The sequence below is a fragment of the Oncorhynchus keta genome, chromosome 10 (genome assembly GCF_023373465.1).
Source record: "Oncorhynchus keta strain PuntledgeMale-10-30-2019 chromosome 10, Oket_V2, whole genome shotgun sequence".
In the NCBI taxonomy this organism is placed as follows: domain Eukaryota; kingdom Metazoa; phylum Chordata; class Actinopteri; order Salmoniformes; family Salmonidae; genus Oncorhynchus; species Oncorhynchus keta.
Genome location: NC_068430.1, coordinates 82,965,990 through 82,983,321, shown reverse-complemented (window position 1 = coordinate 82,983,321; position 17,332 = coordinate 82,965,990). Strand labels below are relative to the sequence as shown.

Below are 17,332 nucleotides of genomic sequence, written 5' to 3'. Positions count from 1 at the left end.
TCCTTAAGTGCCTGAGGGTGATAGTTTGTAGTGTGATTTCCTTAAGTGCCTGAGGGTGATAGTTAGTAGTGTGATTTCCTTAAGTGCCTGAGGGTGATAGTTTGTTAAGTGCCTGAGGGTGATAGTTTGTAGTGTGATTTCCTTAAGTGCCTGAGGGTGATAGTTAGTAGTGTGATTTCCTTTAGTGCCTGAGGGTGATAGTTTGTTAAGTGCCTGAGGGTGATAGTTTGTAGTGTGATTTCCTTAAGTGCCTGAGGGTGATAGTTTGTTAAGTGCCTGAGGGTGATAGTTTGTTAAGTGCCTGAGGGTGATAGTTTGTAGTGTGATTTCCTTAAGTGCCTGAGGGTGATAGTTTGTTAAGTGCCTGAGGGTGATAGTTAGTTAAGTGTGATTTCCTTTACGGTCCATAGAGGTATTTAAAACCATATTAAAACCCCCCACCATAATAATGGAGTCTACTGTAGCTTGTAAAGTTGATACATTCTTAAATATATTTTCTAAGAAGCTTGGATCGTCATTATTTGGACCATATCAGTTAATTAGCTAATATCTGTTTATTTTCTAATAACATATTTAAAATAATCCATCTACCTTGAGGATCTGTTTGGACAATTTGCACATGTGGATCAAAATTACTGTTAATTCATGTAATCACCCCTTTTGAAGTTCTTTGCCCCCTGGGAGAAATATATTTCGTCCCCCAGTACCTTCTCTTTCCTGTAAACAATATATATTATATTCCTTCTCTTTTAGCCAGGTAAATACTTGTTTGAATGTTAAATGACGAGACATTGATGCGAGTAACCAACCAGTCTTTGTTCAGTAGATCACAATTACATCCGGGTATCTCAAGCACACCGGTAAAACACATGAGTTGCAGTAATGAACATTTACCAACAGATGGCATCACTGTGCCATCTTACACCCATAACATCTTTCCTTTAATAAAATAGGACAGGAGGTGTCAATTCACTAACAAAACAAACCTATTAATAATTTCTAACATGAACAGTTTAGTTGTTTTTTTCTCAGGTAACAACAACCCATTTTGATATTCTCTTCACTTGTATCTCTGTCTGTCAACAATCCCTATTGGGAAACCTACAGATTAAGTATTTTTGGTGGCTGGGACAGACAATACTTATTCTCCACAATCATTTGCAAATACATTCATAAAAAATCCTACAATGTGATTTTCTGGATTTTTTTTTTCTCATTTTGTCTGTCATAGTTGAAGTGTACCTATGATAAAAAATTACAGGCCTCTCTCGTCTTTTTAAGTGGGAGAACTTGCACAATTGGTGGATGACTAAATACTTTTTTCCCCCACTGTATATATATATTAAAAATCCACCAGGGCCACGATAATATGCCCTCTCTCTGAATGTCCGAGTGTAAAGCAACAATACTACATGTAAAGGGAATTCCTCAATTAAGGTATTTTTTATTAAATACATTCAATGTTTTTCACCTCACACAGTTAATGGGACATTGCCCTTTAAATGTTCATTGTGAACAAAACGCGATCGGATTAAATCCCGTACCTTTTCTTAAATGTGGCTCTATTTTCTGGATTTTTGGATTTGAGATCAAATGTTTCATTAGGGGGGGGTACATATATCTGTTATAACGTTTTAGAAATGAAAGCAGTTTATGTATCTAATCCGCCTATTTGAAGAAGTCATAAATATTTGGCCAAATCCACTTACAGTTTATTAAAGTAGGCAAAAGTTTAGTCGTTGGCCCCATGATTCTAGAATGCAATGACGACGACATCTATCTTTTGACTACGAACTTGTTGAATACATTTGCAGTTTGTTTTGGTTGTGTTTTTCCCAACATAAACTGAATGGTGAATTATGTATTTTGTTATCTTGGAATCACTTATTGTAAATAAGAAAAGTCAATGTTTAGGTGGCGGATTGACTTTTGCTTCCCTCCAGGCCTGAGGGCACACACTTTTTAGTAGGCTTAAATTGAAGATATGGCAAATTGTTGTGGCAATATCGTCCGCTATTATCCTCAGTCATTTTCCATCCAAGTTGTCAGACCCCGGTGGCTTGTCATTGTTGATAGACAACAATACTTTTTTCACCTCTTCACACTCAGTTTACGGAATTCAGTTACTGTTCTTGTCTTTCATAAATTTGAAAGTGAAAGTGACATTTTCCAGGAATGAGGAGCTATAGGAGGACAGGCTCATCGTAATGGCTAGAATGGAAATGGAACGGTATCAAACGTATGGAAACAAGATGTTTGACGCTGTTCCATTCATTCCATTCCAGCCATTACACTGAGCCCGTTGCCCTATAGCTCCTCCCACTAGCCTCTGGTTTACATAATACTGGTTAACCCAGAACTCAAATCTCAATTTATGTTTACATAGTGTTTCCACAACAAATTAATGTGTGCATAATCTGTTACAAAATTCGAATACAAAAATTCAGTCACTAAATTAAGAAAAAAAAAGCCATCTTCAAAGTGATCCCTTTCAATTGCTACCATGGTTATGCATATTCTTCTCAAATATTTTTCTTTTAGAAACATTTACATTTGGGCCTGTCCATACAGGCCAATTCCCCTGACTGTAAAGGGTTAAAACTATAATTAGATGTTTAGCTGGTCAGACCTTACATCCTTAGCTCAGTCTATTCATTTGAGTGGTTACATTTCTCCATTCTAATCCCTCAGCTGATGTAAAGGCTTTGTTGTTGTTGGAATCCCAGAATGCTCCTTTAATTAAAGTACAATATTTTATGGTATTAAACATCTTTTTGCTGAGTAATAAGTCCACAGTCACAAAGGAAGTGTATGTAGATCCACATGTTTTTAATCAATGCTCAACATTTCACCATGAAAATCATATTTTATGCATCACAGGAAAATGGTAAGACTTTGATCTTCAATACTTTGGTCTTGTTTATTCAGCAACTTCTTTTCCCTGGAAGAAGAAATAAATAATATAATGGATCAGTAATAATAATGAACATGATAAATACATGGATAGAATATAATATATCAAGCATTTAGTGCTCAGTGCTCAGCTTGGATTTTCAATGTTGAAGTACCAACAGAATTAACCTTTCATTTTTTGCCCTTCCTGAAATGTGCTGCTTGGTGATCTTAAATACAGCTGAACCAGTGTAAAAGGTCTGTATTGACGTCTGAGAAGACTGATTCATAGGTGGTGTTGATGTGGTCATATCTGAACATGAGTCAGGTACAGGTTTAGACGCAGTTCTGTACCTTTCCAGAGTCACGGGTCTTGGCTCTGAGCTTGTTGACCTGAGTCTCAGCGATGTCAGCACGCTCCTCAGCCTCCTCCAGCTCATGCTGAACCTTCCTGAACTTAGACATGTGCTGGTTTGCTGCTTCCTCCTGGGGGAGGAAAAGAGAGGGAGAGCAGAACATCAGAATTTAAAGTTTGAAGCTTCAGGCAGCAAATTAATGTTCTGTTTTTAGGATAACAATGTATACAGGGAGCTGGATGATACAGCAGAGGAAGTGAGTGGCAGAACAGGGGATCAAACCACTGCCTCCAGAAGGATCACTAGACCAGCCCCTGGTGCAGCTAATTCATATTCAACCCCATCTCCTTTCAGTTTGTAATGAATAGGAGGCACTCAGAAATGTGCATAATTTCATCAGCATTTACTTGCACTGTCAATTGTCATTGTTGACTGATGTGTTGTTGCTGTAGCAACACTTCAAAACTAAGTTGTATGGACATGAAGTTTTGTCAGTGACTCACCGATTCCTCAGAATGCCTCTTGTAGGCCTTCACTTTCATCTGCAGCTTATCTACCAGGTCCTGAAGTCTGCTAACATTCTTCTTATCCTCCTCAGTCTGTGGGAGAAGAGCAAAGAATCAATGTCAGTATAGTTTTATACACAAACCTGTCTGTGTTAGTGTCAAGTGTGTGAAGAATACACTTTCTCTTACCTGGTAAGTGAGCTCCTTGACTCTGCGCTCATACTTCCGGACTCCCTTGACTGCGTCTACACCTCTTCTCTGCTCGGCCTCCACCTCAGTCTCGAGCTCACGCACCTTTGTGGAACAAATACATTTAGGCATTTGAGGTGGTGAAACAAATCTTTGTAAAACAGAGGTAGAGTCTTTTACCCAGTCAAGGAGGCACAATTGTTGTCTTTCATTATGCACTATTCCAAGTGGTTCCCAAAGTGGAATTTACACTTAAATTTGTTCATGAATATTGCTAGCAACAACAGATGAAACTACCGAGGATCTGTGGAACAACATTAGAAGGTCCTATACAATGTAATATTATTCATCCACTGTTTATGTTCTTAACCCCGAGATGTACAACATGGGCCTGGGAGGCTCACAGGGATACTGGTAGGCACATTATATATTATGAAGGGGTCCCTGATGCAAAGACATTTGGGAACTCCTGATCTAGGTGGGTTAATGAGAGAGAAAGTTGTTACATAATTCTCCTGATCTAGGTGGGTTAATGAGAGAAAGTCATTACATAATTCTCCTGATCTAGGTGGGTTAATGAGAGAAAGTCATTACATAATTCTCCTGATCTAGGTGGGTTAATGAGAGAAAGTCATTACATAATTCTCCTGATCTAGGTGGGTTAATGAGAGAAAGTCATTACATAATTCTCCTGATCTAGGTGGGTTAATGAGAGAAAGTCATTACATAATTCTCCTGATCTAGGTGGGTTAATGAGAGAAAGTCATTACATAATTCTCCTGATCTAGGTGGGTTAATGAGAGAAAGTCATTACATAATTCTCCTGATCTAGGTGGGTTAATGAGAGAGAAAGTAATTACAAAATGCTCCAGAGTATTTTACATGATCAAATACATTTCCAGCAAACTGTTTTTTAATCCAACCCCAAATCCACCCTGCTGGTATCTCACCCTGGACTCCAGTTTCTGGAGCTGCTTCTTGCCTCCCTTCATGGCCAGATTCTCAGCCTCATCCAGGCGGTGCTGCAGGTCCTTGACTGTGACCTCCAGGTTCTTCTTCATCCTCTCCAGGTGAGAACTGGTGTCCTGCTCCTTCTTCAGCTCCTCAGCCATCATGGCCGCCTGGAAAAGTATTTTTTATTTTTTATTTCACATTTATTGAACCAGGTAGGCGAGTTGAGAGTTCTCATTTACAAATTCTCATTTACAACTGCGACCTGGCCAAGATAAAGCAAAGCAGTGCGACACAAACAACACAGAGTTACACATGGGAAAAACAATCGTACAGTCAATAACACAATAGAAAAGTCTATATACCGTGTGTGTAAATGTAGTAAGATTAGGAAGGTAAGGCAATAAATCGGCCATAGTGGTGAAATATTTACAATTTAGCAATTAAACACTGGAGTAATAGATGTTCAGACGATGAATATGCAAGTCGAGATACTGGGGTGCAAAGGAGCAAAAAATAAATAACAATATGGGAATGAGGTAGTTGGGTGGGCTATTTACAGATGGGCTGTGTACAGGTGCAATGTTTGGTAAGCTGCTATGACAGCTGATGCTTAAAGTTAGTGAGGGAGATATAAGACTCCAGCTTCAGTGATTTTTTATAATTCGTTCCAGTCATTGGCAGCAGAGAACTGGAAGGAAAGGTGGCCAAAGGAGGAGTTGGCTTTGGGGATGACCGGTGAAATAACCCTTCTGGAGCGCGTGCTACGGGTGGGTGCTGCAATGGTAACCAGTGAGCTGAGTTAAGGCGGGGCTTTACCTAGCAAAGACTTATAGATGACCTGGAGCCAGTGGGTTTGGTGACAAATATGAAGCGAGGTTCCAGCAAACGAGAGCATACAGGTCGCAGTGGTGGGTAGTATATGGGGCTTTGGTGACATATCGGATTGCACTGTGATAGACTACATCCAATTTGCTGAGTAGAGGGTTGGAGGCTATTTTGTAAATGACATCGCCGAAGTCAAGGTTCAGTAGGATAATCAGTTTTGCGAGGGTATATTTGGCAGCATGAGTGAAGGATGCTTTGTTGCGAAATAGAAAGCCGATTCTTGATTTAATTGGGGTTTGGAGATGCTTAACGTGAGTCTGGAAGGAGAGTTTACAGTCTAACCAGACACCTAGGTATTTGTAGTTGTCCACGTATTCTAAGTCAGAACCATCCAGAGTAGTGATGCTAGACGGGTGGGTGCGGGCAGCGATCGGTTAAAGAGCATGCATTTAGTTTTACTTGCATTTAAGAGCAGTTGGAGGCCACGGAAGGAGTGTTGTATGGCATTGAAGCTCGTCTGGAGGTTTGTTAACACAGTGTCCAAAGAAGGGCCAGAAGTATACAGAATGATATTGTCTGCATAGAGGTGGATCAGAGAATCACCAGCAGAAAGAGTGACATCATTGATGTATACAGAGAAAAGAGTCGGCCTGAGAATTGTGGCACCCCCATAGAGACTGCCAGAGATCCGGACAACAGGCCCTCCGATTTGACACACTGAACTCTATCTGAGAAGTAGTTGGTGAACCAGGCGAGGCAGTCATTAAAGAAACCAAGGCTGTTGAGTCTGCCGATAAGAATGTGGTGATTGACAGAGTCGAAAGCCTTGGCCAGGTCGATGAATACGGCTGCACAGTATTCTCTTATCGATGGCGGTTATGATATCGTTTAGGACCTTGAGCGTGGCTGAGGTCCACCCATGGCCAGCTCGGAAACCAGATTGTATAGCGGAGAAGGTGCTGTGGGATTCGAAATGGTCGGTGAACTGTTTGTTAACTTGGCTTTCGAAGTCCTTAGAAAGGCAGGGTATAATAGATATAGGTCTGTAGCACTTTGGGTCTAGAGTGTCTCCCCCTTTGAAGAGGGGGATGACCGCGGCAGTTTTCCAATCTTTAGGGATCTCAGACGATACAAAAGAGAGGTTGAACAGGCCAGTAATAGGGGTTGCAACAATTGTGGCATATAATTTAGAAAGATAGGGTCCAGATTGTCTAGCCCGGCTGATTTGTAAGGGTCCAGATTTTGCAGCTCTTTCAGAACATCAGAAATCTGGATTTGGGTGAAGGAGAAATGGGGGAGGCTTGGGCAAGTTGCTGTTGGGGTGCAGGGCTATAGACCAGGGTATGGTTAGAAAAATGCTTCTTGAAATTCTTGATTATCGTATATTTATCGGTGGTGACAGTGTTTCCTAGCCTCAGTGCAGTGGGTAGCTGGGAGGAGATGCCCTTATTCTCCATGGACAGGACAGTGTCCCATAACATTTTGGAGTTTGTGCTACAGGATGAAAATTTCTGTTTGAAAAAGCTAGCCTTTGCTTTCCTAACTGCCTGTGTATATTGGTTCCTAACTGGTCATTTCACCGTGGTGCATAAATTGGTGTTTAATTTATGCACCAATTGGCACCAATCATGACATCCCTCTGAGATCTTTGTTGTTCTTAACCAGTTCAGCTACCATTGGACCTTAGGAACAAATCAAGATCATGTAATTCAAGGACTCACGTCAGTGATAGCTTTCTTGGCCTTCTCCTCTGCATTCCTGGCCTCCTGGACGATGTCGTCCACCTCTCCCTGCACCTGCACCAGGTCAGTCTCCAGCTTCTTCTTGGTGTTCAGAAGGCTGGTGTTCTGAAGGAGGAAACAAGATGATTTGTTTGACTCTCAAGAGAACTTACAATGCTGAAATAAAGAAACTCTCAAAGCATGATGTGTTGAAACTTGTTGTTTGGTTGAGTTTCATTACAAATGGCTTTTGACCCATACCTGGGAGTGCAGCAGTCCAACACGCTCGCTGGCGTCTACCAGCTCAGTCTCAGCCACTTTGCGGCCTCTCTCTGTCTGCTCCAGAGCAACTCTCAGCTCCTCGATTTCAGCCACCATCAGACCGTTTCTGCGCTCCACCATGGCTGCCTGCTCCTTCATGTCTTCTGCAACACGGACGGCGTCATCAAGGTGCAATTGGGCATCCTGGGGTTCACAATGACATACGTTCATTAGGACTTGTGGAAGTAGAGGTGATAGGATGGGTGATAGAAATGTTCACTGGTAAGAATTTACCCAGTATCCCTAACTTTGTACAGTGTATTGTCCACTCTATTCAATTCCTCTGTTCTATTATTTTCTACAGATTCACAAACAAATCCCTCTCCATGTTCAGGTGTTTGAACCTGATGTCCCAGTCCCTTTACCTTGAGCTGTCCCTGGACGTTCCTCAGCTGTTTCTGGGCCTCAGCGGCCTGCCTGTTGGAGTGGCTCAGCTGGATCTCCATCTCGTTCAGGTCTCCCTCCATCTTCTTCTTCACCCTCAGGGCATCATTCCTGCTCCTGACCTCAGAGTCCAGGGTGCTCTGCATGGAGTCAACCACCCTCTGGCTGTTCCTCTTGATCTGCTCCATCTCCTCGTCCTTCTCAGCGATCTTCCTGTCCACCTCACCCTTGATCTGGTTCAGCTCCAGCTGCACACGCAGAATCTTGGATTCCTCGTGCTCCAGTGTTCCCTGGAAAACAGAAGCAGTCAGGCCAATTGTGTTCAATACATTTGGATGTAGGAATTAAATATATATGACTACAATAAACTCCATTACAGAGAGTATTTCACTGTAGCTGGCGTTGGCCAGTGTAACACTGCTTTCCCCATCAAACAGCTGTAGTTTGTACCTCAGCCTCCTCCAGAGCGGTCTGGATCTCAGACTTCTCTGTCTCCACGGTCTTCTTGGCCTTCTCCAGCTCATGGATGCTCTTGCCAGTCTCTCCGATCTGCTCAGTCAGGTCAGAGATCTCCTCTGCACACAAACACAAGATGATTAGACTTGGGGGTTTCAGTGGATATGCCAGTGATCTGAATTTGACATTAAATCATATTAACAGTTAATTAATTAACAGCTCTTCATAGGATCTTGCAAATCGAATCGCCGACCACTTATTCTGAATGTACAAAGGAATACCAACTACAAGTAAAATATATACAAATTATACTGTATATGACAATTCTGAAATGTTGTAAAATTAAAGTTGATGATTACAGTTCCCTCCATTTTCAAAACACTAGTCAAATATGAGCCAAATAGAACTGCTGTCAAATGCTCACGTTGCAGGTTCTTGTTCTCTCTCTTCAGAGTCTCCAGATGATCCAGAGCCTCCTCATAGGAGTTCTTCATCTTGAAGAGTTCAGTGCTCATAGAGCGAGCCTCCTTCTGAGCTCCTTCCAGCTCAGCCTGGCCCTCCTCATACTTCTGCTTCCACTCTGCCAGAACCTAGGAGAATCCATGGGATTTTCATTAGAAGTCATAGATGAAGAGTTATTAAATTAGAAATAAGAAAGAATTATACAATTGATAAAAAATATAGGTTTATTCATTTTCACCTTGTCAAAGTTCCTCTGCTTCTTGTCGAGGTTGGCGGCCAATGCGTTGGCTCTCTCAACATCAATCATGAGGTCCTCCACCTCTCCCTGCAGCCTCTGCTTGGTCTTCTCCAGGGAGGCGCACTTGGAGTTGGTCGCCTCAATGGTCTCCTCAGCATCCTGCAGACGCTGGGCCAGCTTCTTCCTGTTGGACAACAGAGGGTGGTTTTATGGTGTAATTTTTGCATTTTTGACAAACAATACATATTGATGTAACATTTTCTCAGAGCCCCCTACCACCCTCACCATCCACACCATATCTGAGTTTTTCTGTTGCGTGCGACTCACTTGGCCTCCTCCAGCTCCTCTGTGCGCTGGATGGCATCAGTTTCATACTTAGTCCTCCACTGAGCCACCTCACTGTTGGCCTTGGACATGCCGCGTTGCAGCTCTGCCTTGGCCTCCTGCTCCTCCTCAAACTGCTCCCTCAGGAGGTCACAGTCATGGCGGGCAGACTGGACACCGTGGGCCAGTGCATTTTTAGCCTGTGAGAGAGAAAGACAAGGAGAGATGAGTGAGATAGTCAAACAAATTATGGAAAAAAGTCTCTGAGGGTGGAGAGACAGGAGAAGTCTCTGAGGGTGGAGAGACAGGAGAAGTCTCTGAGGGTGGAGAGACAGGAGAAGTCTCTGAGGGTGGAGAGACAGGAGAAGTCTCTGAGGGTGGAGAGACAGGAGAAGTCTCTGAGGGTGGAGAGACAGGAGAAGTCTCTGAGGGTGGAGAGACAGGAGAAGTCTCTGAGGGTGGAGAGACAGGAGAAGTCTCTGAGGGTGGTGAGACGGTTGGAGTCTCAGAGGGTGGCATAGTCACAGTCTATATGAAGATATAGGTATAAACTCTGTGGACTTGGAGTCCATTTTGGGTCCCTTACCTTGACCTCCTCCTCAATCGCCCTCTTCAGCTCCTCCACCTGCTGGGTGAAGGCCTGTTTTCCTCTGGTCAGCTGAGACACCAGGGCTTCCTTCTCCTCCAGCTGGCGGCCAAACTCACCTGCAGGGACAGAGGAACATCTTGTTAATAGGATCTCTGTTCTCTAAGATTGAATATGGATTCTGAGGTATCATAGGGCAATGTTAGGTGGTGAATAGTACAGTAGAAACTATGTGGATACAGCCCCTAATACATGTTGTGTTCTACTGAAGGAAAGCATTGGCTTGTTGTTCATTGTTGATGGTACCATTTTCTGTCAGGAGTCTGGCTCTCTGTCCGCTGATGTCGTTGACCTGGCGAACATTCTCATCATTCTTAGTCTTCAGCTCACTCAGCTGGTCCTCAAGAGTACGGCACATCTTCTCCAGATTGCCCTGTTAGTGAAACATGTTCCATCATTACTTTATATACATGACTCCTGTCAACTTCAGTTCACTTGAATGGTGATGTAGTTGACCCTCCTCAACACTGCTTGATCAAAACATCACTACTCACCTTAGCCTTGGCGACGGCCTCCATGTTGCTAGAGAGGTCATCAATCTCCATCTTGTATTCGCTCTTCTCCTTCTCCAGCTTCTGCTTGACACGCTGCAGGTTGTCGATCTGCTCCCCGAGCTCAGCCACACTGTCGGCCTGCTTCTTGCGCAGAGCGGCGGCTGTGGCCTCATGCTGCAGGGTGGACTCTTCAAGATCACGACGCAGCTTCTGGAACTCAGCCTCACGCTTCTTGTTCATCTCAATCTGAGCAGCAGTGGCGCCTCCGGCCTCCTCCAGCCTCTCGCTAATCTCCTCAAGTTCCCTGGAGAGATCGGCCCTCTGCTTCTCTACCTTAGCCCTGGCAGCACGCTCAGCCTCAATTTCCTCCTCCAGCTCCTCAATACGGGCCTAGAACAGGTGTAGGAGCAGGGGGATGAACACTACAATACAGTTGAAACAATTGAACCTCACAAAATAATAATAGTATGTATATTTGGTATAAATGTGTTTAATACGAATCCAGTTACACTAATATATTCAGTAGACAGTGTCCCATGCGGGAACCAAAACCACAATGTTCAGAACCACCATCTTCCAACCTACTCAGCCATCAGAAGCCACCTGGAAAAATGTATGCTACCAGAATAATGTTTTTCAAGAATTGATTCAAGTCTGTGCTTTTCTGTACTGGAGTTTATATCCTGTACTGTACCTGGAGTTCCTTGATCTTCTTCTGCAGCTGAGCTCCCAGAGACTGTTCATCCTCAACCTTGCTGAGGAGCTGGGTGGTCTCAAACTCCTTCCTAAGAGACACAAACACATTGATTACAGAGTTGGTTTTGGTTCAATAGTGTAAAGGGAGAGTATTATACCATTCACTTTCCTTACTGAATCAAATGCTAATTCATAATTACAATAATTAGTCAAGAACAACCATTAGAGCAGATAATACTGTAGTCATGGGTTTGTGTTTACTTCTTGATTTTCTCATCAGCTTGCTGCTTGTCATTCTCCAGGTCCATTATGGACTCCTGGGCCAGTTTCAGATCTCCCTCCAGCTTTCTCTTGGATCTCTCAAGGTCCATACGGAGCTTCTTCTCTTGCTCCAGAGAACCCTCAAGCTAGAAGATAAAACACATATATTATTAAAATCTAAACAACTGAAGATAATATCATCTTACATACTATCATGGCCAAAATGTCAAACTCCACTCACGTCGTCCACTTGCTGTTCCAGCTTGGTCTTGGCCTTGGTCAGAGTGTTGACTTTGTCCTCCTCTGCCTGCAGGTCATCCAGTGTCTGCTGGTGGGCCTCTTGGAGGGCTTTCTTCTCCTTGGTCAGCTTGGCAACACTCTCATCCATAGACGCCATCTCCTCTGTCAGGTTTTTAACCTGTCAATGGCCACAACATAAATACACTTCACCATAAAGTGGAGATTTAGTTTGTTATAAATTGCATTCCTTTCGTTTAGTTAAAACATTTAATCAAAATTGACTGTACTATAGATTCAACACTAGATGGCAGTGTTCACCACGCCAGTGTACTGAATGGAAGTCATAAATGACGTTGATCAGAACATGCAATGAATGTTGGAAGTACCCCGCAACCGAAATTCTACTATTGTGTCTTGGTTTTTCCTGCACCCACAATACAACGTCAATTCCATTTCTGTTAAACTATGTTTTGAGTTGATTTTTGCTTGGTTAGACTGTCTATAGTAAGACACAAGACCTTGTTTTCAGTGGCGTGCTTCTCCTTCTCCACTTTGGCCAGGGTGAGCTCCAGGTCATCAATGTCCTTCTTCAGCTCAGAGCACTCATCCTCCAGCTTCCTCTTCTTGGCAGTCAACTCAGCATTGATCTCCTCCTCATCCTCCAGCCTCTCGGTCGTCTCTTTGAGTTTGGCCTCCTGCTGGATCTTGCTCTTGATGAGCCCCTCACACCTTTCCTCAGCATCGTTCAGACTCTCTCCTTCCTGGTTTCAGAACAGGAGAAAATATCAGCGACCAAACTTCCTGTATCAAAATATACACTTTAGTCAAAAAGGTCAGAGCAAATTAATAGACATTCATGAAATATATACAATATATAACATGGGCAATAAAAATATGTGAGTTTGCAACATACTTTACAGTGTGTGTGTATTCATGTGTATTTAAATGTGCCCATACGAGGGTAGTTGTTCACTCACAGATGCGACTTGGAGCGACAGGTCGTTCTTCTCCTGTGTCAGGGCCACCAACTTCTCCTCCATTTGCTTCTTTGTGGACAGAGCCTTTGCCAGGTCTGTCTTCATCTTCTCATAGTTCTCCTTCATGTTGGCCAGCTCCTTCTCAGTCTCAGCGCTCTGCAGCAGGGGCTTGATCTTGAAGTACAACTTCATCCATGGCCAGGTTTTGACATTCATGAATGAGCGGATGTTGTACTGGATGGCGAAGATAGACTCTCTGTTCAACAGAAAGGATATAGTGGCATCGTGAGTGACATGCTTGAAGCAACATTCTGTGACTCAAAAAAACAAAATGGGGCCCCACACCACTGTTTGTTTACAGCTGAGGAATGGGGCGAGGGAAATGTAACCCCTATTAAATTCATAGACATCGTGTAGATGCAAGGACTGACAGGTCAGTCATGTTAAGCTCAATAAGCATTTTATATACTTTAAGAATGAATGGGTAAATACCACACATTTAAATGACAGTTGAACAGGTGGTTGACAGAAAGCTTTGCCAAGATGTCTACTATTCCTCACCTCCTCTCCATCATCTTGGTGAACTCTCTCCTCATGAGGAATCCACGGCTGAGAGCCTGGACCATGCCGACCAGAGCGGCCAGCTTCTCATCTCTCATCTCCTCCAGGACACCCAGCAGACCGGCTTTGAAGAACACCTGAGACACAGGTTAACATGGTCAATGGAACCACAGATAGAAAGGGTTGAATCAAAAGAGGGTAACAACACCACTAGATTGATTTAAACAACATTAACTCTGCAATGGTTACAAACAAACCATGGGACAGGTTGTTTCTAAGTTGTTAGTTATTGTACAGTTGTAGATTAATAATGTACACAGATACAGATAACTGCAGCCATACCACTCTAACACAATGCACATGATAATGAGTTTAGTTTCTCTTCTATACTTGTGATGAATGACTGAAGAAAAAAACACAATGTTTTTCCACCTTTTCCATTAGTTAAATGAAGAAGAAAGAACAAAAGGATGGATAGATCACCTGGAGAGATTTTATGGGTAAAGGTTTAACATTTTAAACATAGTTGACAACATAGTGGTCAAAACACAACTACAATGATAATTTAAACCCGGTCCATATAAAATCTCTCCAGTCAGCTTTTACTGGGGGTTTTGACTGACCTTGGTGTGTCCAAACTTGTAATCCTCGTGATTCACATCAATGGACCCAAGCAGCTTCTCAGAAGCCTTCTTGTTGTCCATGAACTGGCCCTCAGGGATGACGCTGGCATTCAGTACTTTGTACCTGAATGAGAACAGTTTTAAAATATGCCAAGTTGTAATAGGTTGGTTGGTTATACAGTGAGGTTCATAATGATCGGCACCCTTGATAAAGATGAGCAAAATAGACTGTCTGACATGAATAACACAAATACTGAGCTATATTGTCTAAAAGCTTTTTGGATTAAAACAAATATGTGTATGAAGAAAATAAACCCAAACCTACTGTAAAATATGGTGGTGGATCTCTGATGTTATGGGGCTACTTTACGTCAACTGACCTGGGGGCCTCGTTAAGGTCAACGGCATCATGAACTTTACCCAGTACCATGACATTTTAGCCAAAAACCTGGTTGCCTCAGCCAGGAGGCTGAAACGTGGCAACGGGTGGGTATTACAGCAAGACAATAACCCCAAGCACACATCAACATCTAAAATTAATATTTTACTATGGCCATCTCAGTCTCCAGACTTGAAGCCCATTGAAAACCTGTGGTTTGAATTGAAGAGGGCCGTCCATAAGTGCAGACGATGGATATCAAGGATCTGGAAGGAGGGTCCAACATCCCTCCCATTGTGATCTACAATCTCATACAACATTCTAGAAAAAGACCATTGTCCTCGTACTGAAAGCAGGGGTGCCAATCATCATGAACCCTATCTTGAAATTAAATATGAATTGTTGAACAAAATCTCTTTCTCTGAGAAAGAAATAATAATATTGTCATAAATGTTTGACCGCACAATATAGCTCAGTATCAGTGTTATTTGATTCAGTCTTTTCTGCTCATCTTTATCAAGAGTGCCAATCATTTCTGTGTGTGTGTGTGTGTGTGTGTGTGTGTGTGTGTGTGTGTGTGTGTGTGTGTGTGTGTGTGTGTGTGTGTGTGTGTGTGTGTGTGTGTGTGTGTGTGTGTGTGTGTGTGTGTGTGTGTGTGTGTGTGTGTGTGTGTGTGTGTGTACCTCTGCTTGAAGTCAGCATAGATGATTCTGCTGGGGAATCCCTTTCTGCAGATCCTGATACCCTCCAGTACACCATTACACCTGAGCTGGTGGATAACCAGGAAGTTCTCCATCAGACCTGGTAAATCAAAACAAGTCTCTTTTAATACTAATAAACAGGTTATAGATTGGGATCGTTAAGGTTACTGATACTGTACTGATAAGATGACATATTTAACTCAATATTTCTTGTACCTGGAGTCTTTGACTCGTTGGGGATCAGGCAGCGCACAAAGTGAGGATGAGTGCTCCTCAAGTTGGTCATCAGCTTATGTAAGTTCTCCTGTAAGAGGGTTACAAACCATTTTCTCATTTATGATAATCAATGCACCTTTTGAAGGACTGAATCTACACATTTCAAAAGCTCACCCTGAACTGGGAGGACACAGTCTGCATGGAACCACCCTTCTTCTTGCCTCCTTTCTTGGCTTTATCTGTTAAAATGGGGAAAAGTTAAAGATAACTAGAAAAGTACATTTCCTAGAGCGGGTGGAATGAATATAAAAATTAGAAGATAATGTAAGAAATCGAGAGTGGTCTTGTCTTCAGCAAGCACACTAATTATAAACCAGATCATCTCTGTTTATCCTCCTACTTCACACTTATCTAGAGGCAAATGCTGCCAATGAGATTGATTAAATAAGTCCTACTATAATGAGAATCTCTGGTTAACTTCACATGATTAAATTAACCTGCCAAGTCTATGAGTAAATCAACCCAGTGATAAACCCTGAGAAATTGTAATACATTCTAAGACTTTAAAGAACATTTGGGTCTGAGTTGTAACTAGTGCTTAATTAAATATTGTGACGTGATGCTAGTCTTACCCTCAGGAGGGGGAGGGGGATACAGGGCAGCCAAAATTTTGACTGCGGACTTCCCGTACAACTGACAAACTGAGTCGTTCAGGGGGTCCTTGTTCTTCTCCAGCCACCCAGTGATGTTGTAGTCCACAGTACCGGCGTAGTGAACCAGGGAGAAGTGGGCCTCTGCCTTGCCTTTGGCAGGCTTGGGCTTCTCAAACGCCTTTGTTTTGCCAAGATGCTGGGCGTACAGCTTGTCCTTGAAGGTGGTGTCTGAAGACTTGGGGAACATGCACTCCTCTTCAAGGATGGAGAAGATGCCCAATGGCTTTACGAAAAGAGATGTATATCAAATGAGTGATATTTCCATTTAGGATCACATTCATCCCTTTAGTAAACATTCTATTTGCAGATTACAGATCACATAATAGGAAACATATTGAGTTCTCAACAGTCATATGCTGATAATATCTCACACAGCGTTCCATTTGAGCTTTGCTGTTGAGGTCCATTATAATCCTCACAGACATCTTACCTTCTCAATAAGCTCAATGCAGGCAGCCAAGTCCATGCCGAAGTCAATGAAGGCCCAGACGATTCCCTCCTTCTTGTACTCCTCTTGCTCCAGGACGAACATGGTGTGGTTGAAAAACTGTTGCAGTTTCTCATTGGTGAAGTTGATGCACAGCTGCTCCATGCTGTTGTACTGTTGATGGAGTTTTAAAAGGGATCATTTCATCATACATGTTTGTAATCCATCTCAATCAGAACTAATTGTCTTGTTCTGGTCTCATACTCACATCAAAGATCTCAAACCCGGCAATGTCAAGCACACCGATATAGAACTGCCTTGGATTCTTGGTGTCCAACATCTCATTGATACGGATGACCATCCACAAGAACATCCTCTCATAGATGGACTTGGCCAGAGCACTGACTGAGTTATTAACCTGCAATGATAATACCTCAAATTAATACATGAGATATTGACCATGTCTGGTGATAAGACCTTGGGATAAACAGCATCACAATTTTTAAAAAGCAATGCACTCATCCCCAAAATAATTATGGTGCTCAGAAAATGTTAGATGCTGTGTTTGGCAGTCTTACCTGAGCCACAGTCTGTCCCTTGGTCACATACTCGTTGCCGACCTTCACTCTGGGGTAGCACAGAGCCTTCAACATCTCAGCTGAGTTCAGGCCCAGCAGGTAGGCGATTTTATCAGCCACTGGAGAGAGAACCAACAACAACAGACTCAGGGACACAAGATCACTTGTTTCTGATGTCACACTGACAAAATA

General features: G+C 42.7%; 1 protein-coding gene across 1 annotated transcript in view; it reads right to left on the bottom strand.

Moving 5' to 3' along the window:
* Nucleotides 1–2,808: 2,808 nt before the first annotated feature.
* LOC127931979 (myosin heavy chain, fast skeletal muscle-like) overlaps nucleotides 2,809–17,332 on the bottom strand; it is a 14,877-nt gene continuing 353 nt past the window's right edge. The window contains exons 2-30 of the mRNA XM_052526135.1: nucleotides 17,141–17,321; nucleotides 16,831–16,980; nucleotides 16,566–16,736; nucleotides 16,055–16,358; nucleotides 15,597–15,661; nucleotides 15,423–15,510; nucleotides 15,189–15,306; nucleotides 14,127–14,250; nucleotides 13,504–13,640; nucleotides 12,943–13,198; nucleotides 12,484–12,726; nucleotides 11,967–12,143; nucleotides 11,726–11,871; nucleotides 11,463–11,553; nucleotides 10,769–11,158; nucleotides 10,521–10,647; nucleotides 10,215–10,333; nucleotides 9,632–9,828; nucleotides 9,305–9,488; nucleotides 9,029–9,194; nucleotides 8,599–8,723; nucleotides 8,130–8,438; nucleotides 7,705–7,908; nucleotides 7,444–7,569; nucleotides 4,894–5,064; nucleotides 3,944–4,048; nucleotides 3,752–3,847; nucleotides 3,247–3,378; nucleotides 2,809–2,941 (exon numbers count right to left, since the gene is read on the bottom strand). Of these exons, the coding sequence (XP_052382095.1) occupies nucleotides 2,921–2,941; nucleotides 3,247–3,378; nucleotides 3,752–3,847; nucleotides 3,944–4,048; nucleotides 4,894–5,064; nucleotides 7,444–7,569; nucleotides 7,705–7,908; nucleotides 8,130–8,438; nucleotides 8,599–8,723; nucleotides 9,029–9,194; nucleotides 9,305–9,488; nucleotides 9,632–9,828; nucleotides 10,215–10,333; nucleotides 10,521–10,647; nucleotides 10,769–11,158; nucleotides 11,463–11,553; nucleotides 11,726–11,871; nucleotides 11,967–12,143; nucleotides 12,484–12,726; nucleotides 12,943–13,198; nucleotides 13,504–13,640; nucleotides 14,127–14,250; nucleotides 15,189–15,306; nucleotides 15,423–15,510; nucleotides 15,597–15,661; nucleotides 16,055–16,358; nucleotides 16,566–16,736; nucleotides 16,831–16,980; nucleotides 17,141–17,321 (4,723 nt within the window). The 3' untranslated portion in view covers nucleotides 2,809–2,920. The remainder of the gene's footprint in view (nucleotides 2,942–3,246; nucleotides 3,379–3,751; nucleotides 3,848–3,943; nucleotides 4,049–4,893; nucleotides 5,065–7,443; nucleotides 7,570–7,704; nucleotides 7,909–8,129; nucleotides 8,439–8,598; nucleotides 8,724–9,028; nucleotides 9,195–9,304; nucleotides 9,489–9,631; nucleotides 9,829–10,214; nucleotides 10,334–10,520; nucleotides 10,648–10,768; nucleotides 11,159–11,462; nucleotides 11,554–11,725; nucleotides 11,872–11,966; nucleotides 12,144–12,483; nucleotides 12,727–12,942; nucleotides 13,199–13,503; nucleotides 13,641–14,126; nucleotides 14,251–15,188; nucleotides 15,307–15,422; nucleotides 15,511–15,596; nucleotides 15,662–16,054; nucleotides 16,359–16,565; nucleotides 16,737–16,830; nucleotides 16,981–17,140; nucleotides 17,322–17,332) is intronic.